Source organism: Plodia interpunctella, chromosome 12, assembly GCF_027563975.2.
Source record: "Plodia interpunctella isolate USDA-ARS_2022_Savannah chromosome 12, ilPloInte3.2, whole genome shotgun sequence".
NCBI lineage: Eukaryota > Metazoa > Arthropoda > Insecta > Lepidoptera > Pyralidae > Plodia > Plodia interpunctella.
In genome coordinates, this window is record NC_071305.1 from 2,056,116 (window position 1) to 2,074,463 (window position 18,348).

General features: G+C 33.3%; 1 protein-coding gene across 2 annotated transcripts in view; it reads right to left on the bottom strand.

Moving 5' to 3' along the window:
* Positions 1-16,599: 16,599 nt before the first annotated feature.
* Rh50 overlaps positions 16,600-18,348 on the bottom strand; it is a 41,252-nt gene continuing 39,503 nt past the window's right edge. For both annotated transcript variants that reach the window (XM_053752724.1, XM_053752725.1), the window contains one exon: positions 16,600-17,753. In XM_053752724.1, coding sequence (XP_053608699.1) covers positions 17,671-17,753 — 83 coding nt within the window. In that variant the 3' untranslated portion in view covers positions 16,600-17,670. The remainder of the gene's footprint in view (positions 17,754-18,348) is intronic.

Consider the following 18,348-nt stretch of genomic DNA (forward strand, 5'->3'; position numbering starts at 1 on the left):
TTAATTAGCACGGAAAGAAAAACTAAAACCGATCTAATGCGAGATTGACTCACGCGCCGAGGGTTCCTTAATATTATCTTTTGTTATGTATGTATATTTATATAAATATATTTACAGTTTTCAGATTTATTTCTTAATATATGATATTACAATACTTTTTACTAAAAGAGAGACGCAAAATCAGGATATCACACGCGCGTTGCCGTCTCGCACGCCCTTTCAAAGAACTCCATGTTTCCGATCTGTAATTTTTATAATCTGTGCTATCGGCAATACGCCGATTGACATTTGAATAAATAAAAATATTGAACTGCTACAAATTTCGGGACCGTCGATGCATAATGAATATAAAACAAATATTTGTTAACGTAAATGAAATATATACTGTTCAAATAAGCCAGAAGTTGACCAAAAACATGTTTATCCAATTCAACTAGTATCAATTTTGATTTTTGTCTACTGTTAGACCAAAAAGAGAAGGAATTAGCTATGGAGGGAGAGCACTGGAAGGAATTCCACCGATAACTGATGATGGTTAGATCTGGAATAGTATGTATCATACTTTTGTTTGCGCTTCTGGTTTCCGCCTTAGAATACGACTAGATCAGTTTACAACGTCCCGTGGGTCTCGTTAAGGCAACTAAGGGATTTAAAGCTTTACATCTGAAGGGCAACAACAATATTTCCAAAGCGAGTTGACGTCAGACATTCGTCTAGGTCGTAAAATTGTCTGAATTTTCGTAGTTAGATTAATGGCAATTTTTTTTACGTGGAACTTTGGAAAGCAGATGGTAATATTCGTAAATGAGAGTGTATAGGTACCTTTTATTCGCTTTTTTGATAAAAATAAAATAAGCCAAAGCTTTTCAAGGAAAATATTTAAAACTTCCACGTTTTTACATTTGCCATATAAATTACTACTTCCTCGCAACAAACATGGCAATTTCTTTGTGCCCGGCCGCTGACACGGTTCTTGGCAATTTAGCAAAAAAAAAAAAAAACTGGCGCACTTTAATAAACCTGAGTTTTTCCCCGACAACTCCAGAATTCATAAACAGAATTCACACCTGAGGGCCCCGCGCGATTGATGTGTTCTCTTTGCCACCACTGGTGTACGCCTTTTTATAGAGAAAAAAAAACTAAATAAATGAAAAACAAAATTCTAAACCATCATCTACATCGAAGTTTAAAAGCCGTAATGCTTTAAAACATTTAACAAATAGTCACCAAAATGTATGCAGTTTGTCAGAGAAAACAAAATTATCTCCACTTACATTTTCAAAGCACGCTGTAATATAGTATATAATAGACTTTTATTTTCATGGTACTAATTGAGTACATACAATCAATGATTCGTCGAATAAGTTTAGAGTTTCTTTCACTTTTAATTGCAGAATTCACCTTAACGGAAGTTGCGCATATGTGCAATGATATAGTCATGGAGATCTGGACTTTCCCCGACGCATTCTATTTGTGAAGTGTATGGAAAATAAAGAACAGAGAAGACACAGAGGGTCATTTGGCTAATTGCTTCAAAAGAAGTAATCCTCGAGTGAGCGTTTCAAAACATAAATGTATATTTACCTACAGTCTTTTGGAATATATTGTTCTCTCTTTCCTAAAACTTTACTTACCTTTACAAATTTTATTTTGCACAATAAACTATCAATTAATAAAACTTAAACAAAATAAAAAATATAATAAAAAACAAGAAATGTTTTCTCTAGTCTTGTGTAGAAAACCTCAATGTATTTTCTTAGTCTACAGGTGGGTCTAAATTGACAGTGCATAAGGGATAATTCCGGGAAAAATTATAATTTAAATCTTACACACCTTCGCCAGGGGCGTGTTTAAAAAACTTTCCGAGCGTTGTTGCCTCCATTAATTAGACCGAATGAGCCTAATTTCAGGTTTCTCTTTCGAGACTAATTGAAATAAATGCAAAGTTTTAATCAAGGAATGGTGGGATAACCCTTTAGGAGTTCCCAGTTAATTTGTTAAAACATCTCACTTCTAATCTCTCTGTAGACGGCCATTATTCAGAATCTTCCACCCGCTATTTATATTTAGCTCGATATCTAGGACATAATCTTTTAGTATAGCATAGCTTTTGCCCATGGCTTTTCCCTCGGAAATTTCCCATGGGAACAGTTATTTTTCCGGGATAAAAAGTACGTCCTACGCCCTTCTCCATACTTCAAACTACATATACAAAATTTCAAGAATATTGGTTTAGTAGAAAGAACCTGAAAAGGTAACAAAAAATCATACTTCCACATTTATAAGGCTACTTGCATACCAATACCAAATTTCATCCGATACTAAATTTCATTAAAATCGGTCCACCGGTTTATCCGCGAAAATGAACAAACAGACTGACGAACTTTCGCATTTATAATATTAATATGGATTATAAAATCGTGTCGTATGGGGAGGTAACACAGAGTGCAGAGCATAGAGATAAATGGAGGAACACTTAATGAAATAATTCTGTTCAAATTCATGACAAAAAAAATTAATAATCTTTTTGTATTTGTGATCTGTACATATATTTATCTGCGAATCTGGATGTGTCTTGTCCGTTTCTGTGTTTGTGTCCTGCGATAAAACATCGGTGCTTTTTCAACTTCTCCATAACATAGTCCATAAATAATATCTTCAACAACTCTTGCAAATCTCAACCAAAACAAATTTTATTTACGTGTTGCCATAATGAAATCATAATATTATAACAGTGTGGGACTTTTTCTTAGAAACCACGGCGTCCGCCTGGAGGCCAACCGCGATTGTTTGCCCAAACCAACTTTACCATACTGAACTATTCTGATATATTCAGTATCAGAATAGTATGTTATGTGTATTTAACGCTAATATTTGATAACGCGTAGGAAATACTGACAGTAATAGACTTGGTGGTTAATTTTGAAAGCTCAATTGAGAATTGATGTTTCGCCTTAAGATAAACTCCCGTGGATGTCGTATAAAGTTCTTAGCGTTTTGATGGTAAACACTAAATTGTTGCGGCCAAGAAATTAGCCATCCTAATCGCGTTGTCAGTGGCAGCCATTAGGTCCTCCTGCGTGCATTTGTTTGGACACACAGCGCATGCAGTCAAATGGCCCATTGTTTGCAACGCACCACACAAACAGCTCAAATCTGTGCCGTCAGAGATCCTCCATTTTTTTATTTTATTTACCCAGAAAAACATTTACAGGTCATCACTACATAAAGCTGTACTGTAAACCCACTGTAAACTGTAAATCACTTTGTTGGCGAAAAACAAATGCACTCACTTTTGACATATTAAGCTAATATTATATGAAACTAAGATTTTTCTATTATTACGAGTATAAACTTTACTATATATATTCAGTTCACTATTCAGTCACGATTCCAAGAAAAATTTTCTTTTACTTTAAAAATATTTTTACTTTTATAATTTTCTAATTTTAACAACTTATTATTTATTCTTGGCAATAGGTATTCATTCATTCTTTCTCCGTAAAAATTATTAGCACTAGGTTCTACCAACCATATTCTGACCAACAATATTCAAAGATTCTTAAGTTTTTTTTTAAAAACGCTGATTGGATTAGCATGTATTTAGTTTTTGACATATTACGTTCCATCCATCCATCCATTTCTTTGCTTCGACCAAGCTGTGTCCGAAGTCTATTTAAGGACTTCCGAGTTGGCTATGGTACTTTATGCCCCGATGGGAGGCTCACGACTGGTGGCACAAATGGGTTCGGCAGAGAGACTCCTCCAAAGGTTGCACCTCACTTTTGATGGCTCCATGGACAAAGGCTGCTGATAAGAAACAATAGCATTCATAAGGAGGGTTGACCTCAGGCAAGCGGTGATGGTGAATACCCATGAAATACCCTTTTTGCCCATCATGATCGTCTTTCTTGTTCTTGTATCCTATAAGTTTTGAGTGTCAGTATGTGGATGTGTACAAGTCAAATCTAGTGTATTACTGAATGTATTTAATAATTGATTTCCAGTTAAAGCAAATACAACTATTAGTTGTTATCAAATTTTAATATCATGTGAATCAGTATTTCTATATAAAAAAGTAAAAAAATAACTTTTATTTAGTATAAATAAATCCATATTGGGATCCGTTCCCATCTTTTTTTTTTTTTTTGTTAATTGGATATTCAGTTATTTTTGCTTTTTAAGTGAAAAGTGGGGTGGTATTCACCCCGCCCACACCACCTCCACATCCCAATTTACATTACACCAGTACGTACTCGTATCATGTTGGCGTAATCTAACTGATGCTTTGTTCTGTAAAGTAAGATATGGTATAGTCCCATTCGCAGCGTGGGAAATCAGGTGTCACTTATTTGTTTATCAACTAGCTTTTGCCCGCGGCTTCGCCCGCGTGTATTTCCCACGGGAGCAGTTATTTTTCAGGGATGAAATGTCCGTTTCCATATTTGAAATTACACACGTATGCAAAATTCCAAAAATATTGATTGAGCTGAAGAGGTCACAAATAAATTTCATGCTTCTTCTTTGGATCTAGGTTTCAGGAATTGGATTAATGCATTGGGGTGCGTAAATGATATCTGGATCCAAATCTATGATCTATGAAATTATTATGGTGTGAATTCCAAAATCGAAGTGCATGGCAGGCAGACGACCTCGGTGGCGCGTGGTAAACTGCTTGCCTCTGAACCGAGAGGTCCCGGGTTCGATCCCCGGCCGGGTCATGATGGAAAATGATCTTTTTCTGATTGGCCCGGGTCTTGGATGTTTATCTATATATGTATTTGTTATAAAATATAGTATCGTTAAGTTAGTATCCCATAACACAAGTCTCGAACTTACTTTGGGGCTAGCTCAATCTGTGTGATTTGTCCTAATATATTTATTTATTTATTTATTTATTTATTTATTTATTTATTTATTTATTTATTTATTTATTTATTTATTTATTTATTTATTTATTTATTTATTTATTTATTTATTTATTTATTTATTTATTTATTTATTTATTTATTTATAAACATTTTTTTCTCTTTTTTATTGATTTATGCAGATAAAGAATATCGAAGTGAGCCGAGCCGATCCGAAATGAAATTGGATAAGACTAGACAAAGAGATATATATGTATCGTAGCTATGTATTACAATACAATATAAAAAACCTTTATTGAACATTATTATAGGTATGCATACAAAATGTATTTACTACACACTAGCATAGCTCGCGGCTTCGCCTGCGAGATTTTCTCACGGAAACTTTTATTTTTCCGGATTTGAATTGAATTTAATGTTCTTAAAAAACTACATGTACGGAAAATTTAAAGAAGATTGTTTGAGTAGATAAAGCGTGAAGAGGTACAAACAAGTTTGTTTGGACTTTCGCATTTATAATATTAGCCAGGTTAAAACTACTTAGGTTAGGTTAACTTAAAACTACTTAAATAGGTAAACAAATAAAGCGCAAAAGGCAGCCTTACTGAAGGCGTAATGGGATTTCTTCCAGACAACCTTCTGACATGAACAAAAAATCTTCAAGAGGAAAATCAGTGCGGATCGGATTCATTTAAAACGCTGTAACTTGTACCACGCTCCATGTAAATAATTGAGATCGACACTGTTTGTTTGCGTGTCAATGTTTATTTGCAGAGGCTGAACGCAATAGGTACCTCGTAGTTTTACTTGTAAACAATAGGCTACGACTCCATTAAGCAAATTGTTTTCCGCCGTTAGCTTAAGCTCGCTAAATAAAATAATCACGAAAGCGGTCTCAGTTCGGATATAGTTTAGTCAATGGGTACTACCAGTAGGTACTTGCTTTTGCGACTATTTATTTCTATGGGAGACTAAAGTATTATGTAAACAGTGATTTTGCATCGTATATAGAGGTAGTAAAATGTTTTTATAACCTTTCTCATTACCATTAATTTTTTCCAGAAATTAGACCTTTCCAGGCACTTAATGTCAAATGTTGAATTTTTTTTTAAATTCATTTTAAGCCGCTTTCATTTGAACCGTTATATTAAGTATGTAATTTAATTAAGTATACATTATTATTGTAAATTTTTATTAGTTTTTAAAACGACTACGTCTGAGAAATACGGAAAGAAACTCGTGGAAACAGTGTCGGTCCCTACAATGCCAGAAAATCACCATTAATTTTTTCATGTGTATACAAATATGCTAAAGGATTTTCGGCAACCCTGTTTAAAATGAACTCGAATATATATTAACGACTATTAATTACCCGTTATTGGAAGCGTGAAAAACAACCGTTTGTAAACGAGTCATCGCTATAAAATTTGTTTTAAAAGTCTGTTTGTCCGTTTTTATTCACTGGTCGGCAAAATTGTCAATGCCAACGTTTCCGGACGATCAATCATGCACAAATGTGTATCGGTTTTTGCTTTTAGAGAATTGCTTCGTGTCATTTTTTTTAAATAATACTATTATTTACTCTATTAATGGTAGGTAGTAGTTAACAACATTGTTAACTTTCAGGAAAACATCCAAGTCACCCCGCCTACTTTTGCGATTGAACAAAATCGGTAGTTGCTGTCTGAATTGCGATGGATTTTCTCTGGAGGTACTTACAATAATACTAGCCTTTACCCGCGGCTTCGCCTGCGTAATTTTTACCACGGAAGCAGTTATTTTCCGGTATTATAGGTACCCTATGTCCTTCTCTATACTTAAAACTGCAAATATGCGAAATTTCAAGAAGATTGCTTGAGTAGATTGACCGTGAAGTGTAAACAAACAAACCAACAAACTTACTTTCACATTTATAATATTAGTTAGGATAAGTAAAGATGATTTATTTTTCGTCACTGAATGAAACTATTAGCGATAATTTAAATAAATATATATCTAATTCACAATAATCTGTATCCCTAACTCGAAGATCTTGTTAGTACTAGCACCGGGGCGGATACTAATCAGTTTCAGCCTGATGGAAGCTGTAACTAGGTCACCAGTGAGTGATAAATTACGCTATCATACGGTGTATGAGTATGACGATATAGCTAAAACAAAATACGTTGAATATAATATTATATATTCAATATAAACTTTTAAATGAAAATAGCTTTGTAGCAGATAATCTTCAGCTTCAAGCACGAAATAAAACATTTATAAGGATAAAAAAGGAAACAAAATGCCTTGTCTCAACTCTTTGGGTTTATTCCTTTTAAGTCTACTTAACTGTCTTTTTAATATTTTTCAATAATCCTCAAAACAATGGAAACGTATTCCAAATTCTTTATTCGAATTGCGTGTTACAAAAAGTTACTGGCAGCAAACAAAAAATATAAATTCATGACACTTTATGAATAAAATACACAACATTCATCAAAAATATGTAAATATCTGCGTGTTGCGTCTGTGCTTTCTTTACTTTTGTAACTCCACTGAAAGTAATATTTCCCTTAGAATAAAATTACATGGGCCTAACAGTCGTATAACTCTGAATTGCGTACATGTAAATGTGAGTTTTATTTTGAAAATAAATTGCACTACTTTGCGTAAGATAAATTTTATTGTCGTGTGATTTTAAAATGATATTGAGATTTAGATGCAATATTTATAGTTTAAGTTACTGGAAATTAAAATAAATAGGAACGAAGGAATATAAGCGTTATCTTTTACCGATTTTTTTTTTACCTGGATATTTAATGGACATATTAAAACTTTATACTACTACTACATATATAAACTTTATTTTTTAAAAGCAAAGAGTTCTGTTTGGTCGAATAGTTGACTGGTAGGGAGTGCCTTATGGCGTTAAGTCCTTTAAAGTTTTTAATAAACAAATAAAACAAATAAATGCCTAAATACATAATGCCTAAATAAACAACAAAATATTATAAATAAATATATTTAATTTGATTCTATTTTTCATATAACTTTTCACAAAAATATATAAATGTGTGTACACATACGTATAATACGTACTTAGTAATTGTTTTCCTTCCCCTCTTATATATATATATATATATATATATATATATATATATATATACTATAAAGTATCTCTATGATTAACATCACTTAAATAGCCGTCAATTACCCCAACGTCGTTTTAAAATAGCTGCATTATCGCAGTTCCATTTATCCTTTTATTCCTCAAACTTGATTAAATGTCGGCCATCAAACGAATAGAAATTAGAACAAAGGGCCCAATCTCCGGTGCACAGCGGAGTCGACCATTTATAGACGGCTAAAGCCCAGGCCACTAAGCTAGCGGACAACAAAACTATGAGCGTTTAAATATAAAGTGCTAAAAGTCAAACATTTATTCAAACGACAAGCGTATTCGCAAAGAGCCATCCAACACAACGACTTCCTTGACACTGCGGTTTGCCTTCTCCATCAAATAATCAAACTCAAGTAGATAATTAATTACAGAGCAGATTGACATTGTCTTTCACTGGAAGCAAGTGGTCGATGAGAACTACTATTAATGAATCAGATTGGTATACAAACTCATGTGGCGCGAGTAGGATTCGATTCTTTCAATTCACATGTGTATCAGCTTCCGGACGCTTTAGGGATAAAATTGGGAACTTATAAACTTTCGCGTTACATAATATCATATATTAAACGACAGGTAGGTATTAGGTGACCGAGTCGCCCAGTGACCAGGGACCTTTTATCTGAAACACGTATTCATTAATTTGTTGTAAACCACCAAAATCCAAATTTTCAAATCACCAACTTTAACGGTGTAGAAGGTTCATATAAAAGTTTTACACCTCTTTCACCCCCTTGGGGGTAGAATTTCTAAAAATCCTCTCTTAGTATTTACCTACTCTCCAGGGAACCTACATGCCAAATTTCAGATTCCTACGGCTAGTAGTTTGGGCTGTACGTTGTCTGTCACTCAGTAACGGAAGAGTTTTATATATATTGATTGATTGGGAACATGCTTCGATAGGAGAGAGCGAGCATTACCCGCTCACCGCTGGCGGTGTGGCCTACGCCTAAAGAAAGGGATTTAACGAACCAACATCCGTTCCGATTGAAATACAAGTTTGTTTTCCATTTTGTTTCTTGTAAGATGAACCGGATTAAAATGAGTGAAGTTTTGCACTTTGCTTACGGGTGAGATTGTTAACTAGGCGAATCTGTTTTTTCCTTACTGGTATAGTCTTAGACCAAGAAAAATGTAAGAATAGAAACATTGTTGTATCTTGTGCTCTGGTTTTCTATCTCTCTCTCTCTCTCTCTGTCATGCTTACGAGTTCGTAGTTTCATTCCTATACCCAAAGTCTGTGTAAATAATAAACCTTTTTTACTTTCAGCTGATATTTCATGACCGCCTGCCTGACGTCAAAGGCTTTTAAGCAGGCGAAACAGCGGGTAAACAGCTAGTAATGTGTATATTATACAATGATGAAAATATATATATAATTAAATATATAATTATAGAAAAACGAAACGCTATTTTATTTTTTCGAGCATAAATCATTTATCGAAAATGTATTGTAGTTTATCATTCGATTTACATTTTATTACATTTTATAGAATTCTTGAGCGAGGTAATTTGCTACATTAACATTCACAAATAAAACTCAATGGCATTCTACTTAACAGAAAAATAAAACAAGCTGATAGGATTCCCCCTATTCCCCTTTTGACCCCCTGTGTTGAGGAGAAAAAATGCTGGTGAGTCCACCCACTTCACAAGATGTCGCCTAGTCATTTAGGATTAAATATCCATTTATACGCTTGTACTTCAGTGATTTTAGTAGTTGTCCCTAACAAAATGTTTAATAAAACAACAGTTTTAGAACAAAGTCGAAAATTCTATGTTAAAATGATGATTCATTTTAACATAGAATTTGCGACTATCAATTTAGTAGTAAATATCAATTTACTTGACCCGGCTATCAAAATTAAATAAATTTTCAAAATATTTTAATTCAACAATAATTTCAAGGACCTTACAGTAGCCCTGGTCGCAGCCAGACTGGTTTATCTGCGATGTAAAGTTGTGGTGGTGGATACACTTTCACAACAACCGCATACAAGGTTATAAATTGCATTATTATTTGGTGTTTCTCAGAGCGTTTCCACCGATGCGGGCCATACCATTTCCAAAATTAAAAAAAAGACAGTGTTGAAATATAGAACGCACCCTATTCTGACAATAGACAATCAAACGTCAAGTCGTGTTTTTTCCCGCCTTCTGCGTCTCTCTTCCCGCGCTGCTCTGTCTGTATCGTGCTACTTTTATTATCACTAATAAACTAAACTTAATTAATTATCAGTTTTTCTTTAGACAGGAATTACGCGTAGGTTTACTATCTGACTTTAAAATAATTAATCTGCAATATGGTAATGCCAATTTTATGAATGATTGATTTTGGAAATGTTTCCTTCCACAAGAAAATTTACGGATCGTAATGACAGCGCGGCGGCAGCGGTCGAAACGCTCTAAGAATAATATTATTTGGCCAGTCGACCCGAAGTATCTAGACGACAGACATAAGGAGCACGTGCCTATACATATACATGTATGTATTATATATATGTCTATTATAGGAACCTTGAAGGCAAGACGTAAGGAAACACGACACATTTTTATTTTCCATAGATATACATATGTTATTCATAAATAAACATGGTTGTGTAAAGCATATTTCAAATTTCGCCATGTCGATTCCTGTAACATAACTCAATGGAGCTAACAAGTGGAGCTATGAAAAATTAACGAGATCATAAACGCGCAGCTGATGCTACGCATAAGAACCAATTTAAATGGACCTCCAACACTATACGGTCAGGAACAAGCCACTTTTACTCGATAGATTGTATGTAGTGACCACAGTCTGACTACATTGTTCATACAGTTAATTATCGAGATCATAAAATAAATAAATATATAGGGACAAATCACATAGATTCCTTTGAGGCTAAATAAGTTCGAGACTTGTATTATGGAATATTAACTCAATGAAACTATATTTTATAACATGACAAAGACCATTTGACCTGACCGAGGATCGAACCCGGGACTTCCTGTGTAGCCTCCGGCGTGATTATCATTAGGCCACGGAGGTCGTCGAAATAGGTGAGGAGCGGACAAGTCGCCCCCGATTTCGTGAAAATCAAAGATACTAATTTCAAAATTGAATTTACATGGTACTTACATCGTCAGCTAACAAACAGGATAATATTACAATGGTTGTTGTGCAGAATAATAAAATAATATGTAAAGTATGATAGGGACATATATCAAGGCTGGGAAAACTCTAATAAATAAAGATTTATCAATAATATTGAATGCAGGGGCAGTCTAGACTCTGCTAATTATCAACATGGAATGTTTCTTTCGCTATTGAAGTCGATGGACAACTGTGTGTCTTTTTATACTGTGACTCTCGATAGACTAAGGCCTAGTTCCCTGGCCGTCAATAGAGCTACCATGAAATATTCATCAGCGAGGGCCCCAGCGCCGATCTTATATTAGCATTTAAGTCAACTTTTGTAAGGATTCCTTTTATGTGAAAATGGTTGTGTTTATTCAGTACGATAATTTCTAATTTGAAAAAGCGTTGTCGACGAGTTTCTTACAAATTGGTAATAAATGTAATGCAAATGACTGGTAATGGGCTCCCCCATAAAAGCTGATTACATTTTCATCAATAAATTATTCCCCAATGATGTATTGATTTATGTTTTATTATTTATAAAATAGTTAGCTTTTACATGGTAGCCATAATGCTAGAGGAGAAAATAGTACTTTATATTAATACTTTAGGTACTATTTTCTACGTCAACTTTGACGTCGACTTTAACCTGCGCGCCGCTGTCGACGTCCTTACCTGTGGACAAAATGACCTACATTGGCGTTTTCCGCGCAGGTTAAAGTTAACGTCAAAATTGACTAGTGAATACCACTCTAAATATATAATGTCATAAATACCTATCTGTAACTTTGTAATAGACTGATATGTAGAAGAAACTCGAAGATACATAATACGAAGTCTGAAAACAAAATATAACTCTTTTCTGGCAATCGTATATGATTTTAAATTATTTTGTACACGTTCTTGTTAATTATATTGAAAAAAAATAAAAGAGAAAAAGAAAATCTGTATTAATGTTGTGACAAAATTGAATGAATGAAATTGGTTTGTGGGTTGATCAATTAATTAATTTGTATGAATTGTAACTACACGTGCCACTCGTCTTCAAACCGGAAAGCTAAAGATAATATTAATTTTTAATATTATATTTCAAATGTTTGAATATGTGGATATCCATAGAATAAATGGTTTTTGGATACCATGTGAAGTTCAATCTTAATCCTAATAAATGCGAAAGTAAGTTTGTTACCATTCCACTCTTTATCCACTCGACAAACTTCTTAAAATTTTTGTAAGAAACACTGTGTGTATTTTGCCCTTTAAATCCGAGAAAATAACTGCTTCCGTGGAAAATTCACGCGAGCGGAGTAGCCGGTAAAAGCTAGCTTCAACGTTCAGTTTATTTTACTTATTTCATATCTAATGTGCTTGTATCAGATTTTATTTAAGTGACCTAAATATTTTACTAAACTTTTATAAAAATCGACACTGGGTACAATGTAAAAAATATACTATGTAGATATACAAACATTTTTTCACTAGAACTTACCTTTCGGTCCTAAGTTCGAAATCTATTCTTGTAATCGAAAGTTAACAAGTGTACGTTTTAACTACCGGCGCACCTCCACATCGGTTTTTATTTGATCTTCAAGTAAGTATAAGTCTGATGTAATTCAATACGAATATTATTAAAGTGTAAAAATTATTCGTCTAAATTATTATAAGTATAATGAAGAAATTTATATAAAAAAAGGTCTAGACATCTAAAAAGTTTTGTAAAGTCACGCCTAGACAATTATGTCTAGGCATCGAAATGTTAAAACATTTTTATTGGATGCTTAATATTTTCAGACAACACTTGTTGTTTAGCTAATTTATGAGTTATTTAACTTCTCACGGCGGCTTCGCCCGCCTCGTACTTTTAACCCTATTATAGTCGTGTCAGGGTTGATTTTTGAAAAACAAAGTATGTCATGATTCATGTTTGATCTTGTGATTATAACTACATGCATACCAAATTTCATTAAAATCCGTCCAACTGTATAGCCGTGTAAGAGGAACAGACATACAGACTTTCACATTTAAAATATTAGTATGGATTTTTACAACGCTTTCATTTAATGTTGACCAGTATCATTATTTCCAGAAGAATTAAATATAAAATGTGTATACACAGTCGTGTTGCGTGTGGTCCCGCCCTATCATAGGCCCACTCAATGTCCTCCAGTGGATGTAACGATGTGTGCGACTTAGATACAAGGGCTTATCAGCTGATATGCAACAATAACATTTCCAAAGAGCAATATATTAGTAGTAGTGGGAGAATATTATTATGATGACCTGATGGACCAAACATCGACGCTCCCGATTTGGGAACTCAACGGTTTACTGCACCAACATTTTTTTTAACAATTCGCAAAACAATGCGATAAAAGTACAGATGGTCTAACTTAAAATCTACCCGTTGTTGATACGTTGCTTAGAACGTGATATTGACTAGAATAATCTATGAGCGGACGCACATACTAAACGCGGGCGTGGCCGAGGGCCAAAGTTGGTAACTTAATAATTTAATTTCTACACTTTGTATGTATTGTGCAATAAAGTAAATACAAACAAACTTATCTATCAATCCGACATACTCGAGCACACTGTTCGGTCGGCAAATGGAATATCAAATGACTTACTAGGCAAACATGTCTGGGCTTGTTATCCCGAGCTCCTGCGGGATAGGATTCCAATGTGTTTACATACTTATCGTAAGCTTATCAGGACTTCCCCGAGCGTCAGGCTTCTCTATATAAATAAGTATGTAGGGTTAACTGGTATCTAACGCATAACCTTCAAAAAGCGCATAAGGTACACATAGAGACTAATATCTTTTGTCCTAGAGACTTTTGTCTAAACGTAGGTAATAAATTTAAATAGAAATACACAGCTTATTATGTACAAATACACTATAGCACTTTTATTTTAACAGTGAGCATACGACTAAAAGAGGACTTTGTTTTCATAGAAAAATCCCACTTTTGCCTTCAAGACTTCACTGTAACTAGATAAATAAAACAAACTACTCCTGAAAAGTTATTGGCAATACACAAATAAACTTACTTATAATATTTTCCCATTGAATTCCATTATTTCAGTACTAGTCACAGAGTGAGATATGCTTGGATATTGCCAAGGGATCTTCAACTATATTCCTTTTGTGATAAAGATCGTGTAGCTATCAATATTTATCTCAAGACCCAGGTGTTGGTTTCGAGCAAAAATTGAACCGAAATATTCGTTACAGATTCGGAATATAGTGGGGTTATTCTTCACGCCTTAGTTTGAGCTTCGTTCTTGAGAATTCTATTTGTTTTAACGACCTAGTTTTATATATGCCTTGTCCTGTTGTGAGTTGTTTTCTTATATGTTGCTTACATATTGACCTTAATTACAATTAAACCTACAGATCGTACATGCATAAGAGAGACACAGAGGAAGTTGGCATCTAGGAAATCGGGCGATGGAAGATATACTTTTTTTTTAAATATAAGTACTTTAATGGGCGACAGGAAGAAGCGCTACTGTTCCTTTATTAACTACTTTCAACCGGAAATGAAACGCTCGGTCAATAGTTTGTAGATCATTATTGAGCGGGGCTCCGGAAATCCCTTATAATTATTTAAGAGTAAATCAGGAGGGTTTAAATATGTGTGCAAAAGCCGCGAAATGTCAATACGTTAAAGTATAAATTGTGAAATAGGTTTTCACACAATATCAATTAATTTCAATAATTTTGATGTAATAAGTCACACATGCGTTTGATCTTAATTATGAAAATAATAACGTCATAATTATTTTCAAAAATATTAATTAATTCTTAATATTAACAAGACAAAACCTTCAGGAGTAAGATAGGCTACTTTGTTTATTGAGATATAACTCGAGCGAGACGCTGGGTATTGATAATTTTATTTGATTTTTTGCGCTCAAGTTCTCAATATAGTGGCGATTATTTGCCAATAGACATTAGTTGGTAGTGGTTTAACTCGTGTCAACTCACTTTAGGTAACTTGAACAAATTCTGGCATCTATACATCAAAAGTAAGAGGCCCATATACTATTCCTTGTTTCATAGCCCATGGCCAGACCATAAATCTCTGAGCCAATTACCATAAATCATAGACTTTTCTACATAAACCCTTTATATTCTGTTCTATTGAATTGTTTCTATCGATATTAGATAGTTTTAATTTTCCTTTGCTGTTCGATCTATCGAAATACTTTTGCGGGCACCGTGTATGTGCATGCCACAAGCGAATTCGGAAAAAGGAATAGTTGGTACCTATTCATTAAAATGCACTACCGTGTGTTTTAAACAAGCATAGTTTGTTTTCGACAGTTTTTAGCTGTTGTTCGAGAGTTCACGTGAATTGCTTTATATTTTTCAATCAAATCGGCAACGTTCTATCGAGAAAATATACAAAAGAAACTTTTTGCATAACCTCCTTATGGGATCGGCAATGTGCAGGCAACTAAATCTAGCTTTGTATTTTTCTTTTGACTAATTGTGACTTATGTTATAATTGGAAAATTTAGTTAAGAATTGGTTTTTTTTTTCGTTTCAGATAATATACATAGCTGGAGTTTTAGAAATCACGCTCTTTATTTTAAGTACTAATGTAAAATTTTCTTCGCAATTAGTATTTTGCAATGAAAAAATGAATTGTAGGAACTATTATTGATTACAATGAATGCGACTAATTTATGCTTATTTTAATGAATTTGAAGCGGTGGTGGTGTAATGATTAAGACGCCCGCCTGTGGATCGAAAGGTCTCAGGTTCGTATCCTACTCGTGTCAAATGAGTTTGTATACCAATCTGACTCATGTATAGTAGTTTTCATAAATCACCACTTGCTTCCGGTGAAGGAAAACATCGTGAGGAGACCTGCACACTGGTGGACAGTTAATTCACTAGTGTCGTAAAAGTCACGTCAGATGCCTTTAGGCGACTTGTATAAATCTGACACCAGAGTTAGTAATAACACGCAATATGATGATGATGAATGAATGATGCTTTCGTTATAGGACTACATGAGGAATTCTGCATACTATTTTAATTTATCTTTCATGTTTGCGCATTTCCTGTTTCATTTGGGGTTGCGAAGCCTCGAAGCTCGGAGCCAACCTAAAAATAAAGCTATAAATATTGGAGATTCCACTGTCATTTTACAATAAAACGACTATTTGACGTCAATTCTCTTTGAGAATGATACTGTTGCGTGCCAAGGCTTTGCGTTCATTAGTCGCCTCGTACGACGACGACAGGAGTATATTATGTAATCCTAACAGTAGGGAACCACAAGACACACATTTGGGTGAATTTCACAAGCGTTTGAAAGCGGCGTGTAGCGTTTCATTAGTGTCAATGTCATATTTTTTTGAATAAAGAATATTTTTTTGAATCATCATTTAAATCATTTAAAAAAGGGATACTACTCAAAATAAAAATTCATAAAATATTTGTTTAGTATTTATTATTGTTAGTTTTTATACATTCAAAATCTTTGGTAGAGAGCGTGTCAGATTTCCATTTTAATTTTTCATTAAACAATACACTTAAAAATGATTTTTTTTTTCTGTTTAATAAAAAAAAATTGAGAACGTTTAATATATACGTAACAATAATATTTTTGTATCTCAATAAGTTTACAATGTTTTTAAATTAAATTAATGTTAAATTAAATTAATTTCTTGAGATTCTGAAATAATTTCTGTAAATGAAGGCTAGATTTTTGATAAACAGCTATATTAAAAATACAGACAGACTATCCTAAAGTTTTTACTTCATATAACTATTAAATATCTAAATAAGTATACACACGCGACTTACTAATTAAAATAATATCAAATAAAAACAAAATAAAATAACTGTCATAAAACATAAAATTAATAATCTAATCCATCTGCATTAAATGCATAAAAGAAGCACAGATATAATTCTTATTTAGTACAAAATCATCATTATCTTTTAAATTCATTAATATATAGCTAACTCAAAAAAGCCGGCCTCCTAAAAACTACTCAAAATCGTAGCATAACAATGTAATTACCGTATTTTCCATAAAATTTGTTAGCGCAATACTGTTTACGCCATAATTATCCGGCCAAAACATGGGTACTTAATCGATTTACTTGTTTAATCATTTTCAGATTCTATTTAAACTAGCCATGAGTTTATAAACCGCCTTTGTATGGTAATCCAGATTTAGGTTCCATGTTTAAAAGACACTGGCCACTAATAAAAAAATAAGTCAAAATGTGTTCTAGGTTTAACATTTTTTCTAGGTTTTAATATTTTTTCATGTTGGCAGATCTGATAAGATGGCCGCCAATTGTTTTTATATTTTTAGAAGTTTAATACAATCATCATTACACAATAGTTTTAATTTCATATCGTCCAACTATTTAATCAATGCTTCAAATACATAGGCGCTTTACATTACCTACAGTGTAGGTACCTACTGTTCGTGTTGAATCGTAGAATTATTAGGAAATAATAAAAATATCCAATTTTTTTTTTAATTACCAAGTTAAGGCAGTTCCCAGTTGATTTCATCATTGTACTTCTCTTCTTCCTTTAGGGAGCCGAATAATGGCATTTTCACAATTAGACCTGAAAAATTACAAAGTTTGTCAAAATGCATAGTATTTATTAAAAAATATATTTTTATATAGACGTGTATATAAAAGAGAATTGTAAAAAAGATGATTTGTACTTATTTATATAATTGAGTATATCAATGTATTTGCATTTTTAAAATTAATAATTTTAAAATCCCCCGGTATCTTCTCATCTACTGGGAAAGAGCTGACGCGGCTGAATGTAACTTTTCCAAATAAAGCTAAAAACACTCTTGATCTGCAGCTATACAGACGGATTAAAGTTATAACTCATTCTATCGACGGGGGTTAAAATGATTGAGTTTAGTAAATTAATTACATTTACAATAATGAAATAAGTTTCAATAGGGAAATTAGTTGAAAGTAAACAATAACCAACTGTATTTAATATACAGCAATGAACTTGTTTACGAAAATTATACATAAATGAAGTTCAGAATGTTGTTTGTGAAATAAAGCTATGGAATATTTCTAAAAAAATTATAGGAAACCATTGCTTGGCTATGTCGTTTCTCCTCGGTTCTGAAAGGGTGAACCCAAAAAGTTTGTTATACTATTAAAAATAACACGTTCTTACAATCATGTTA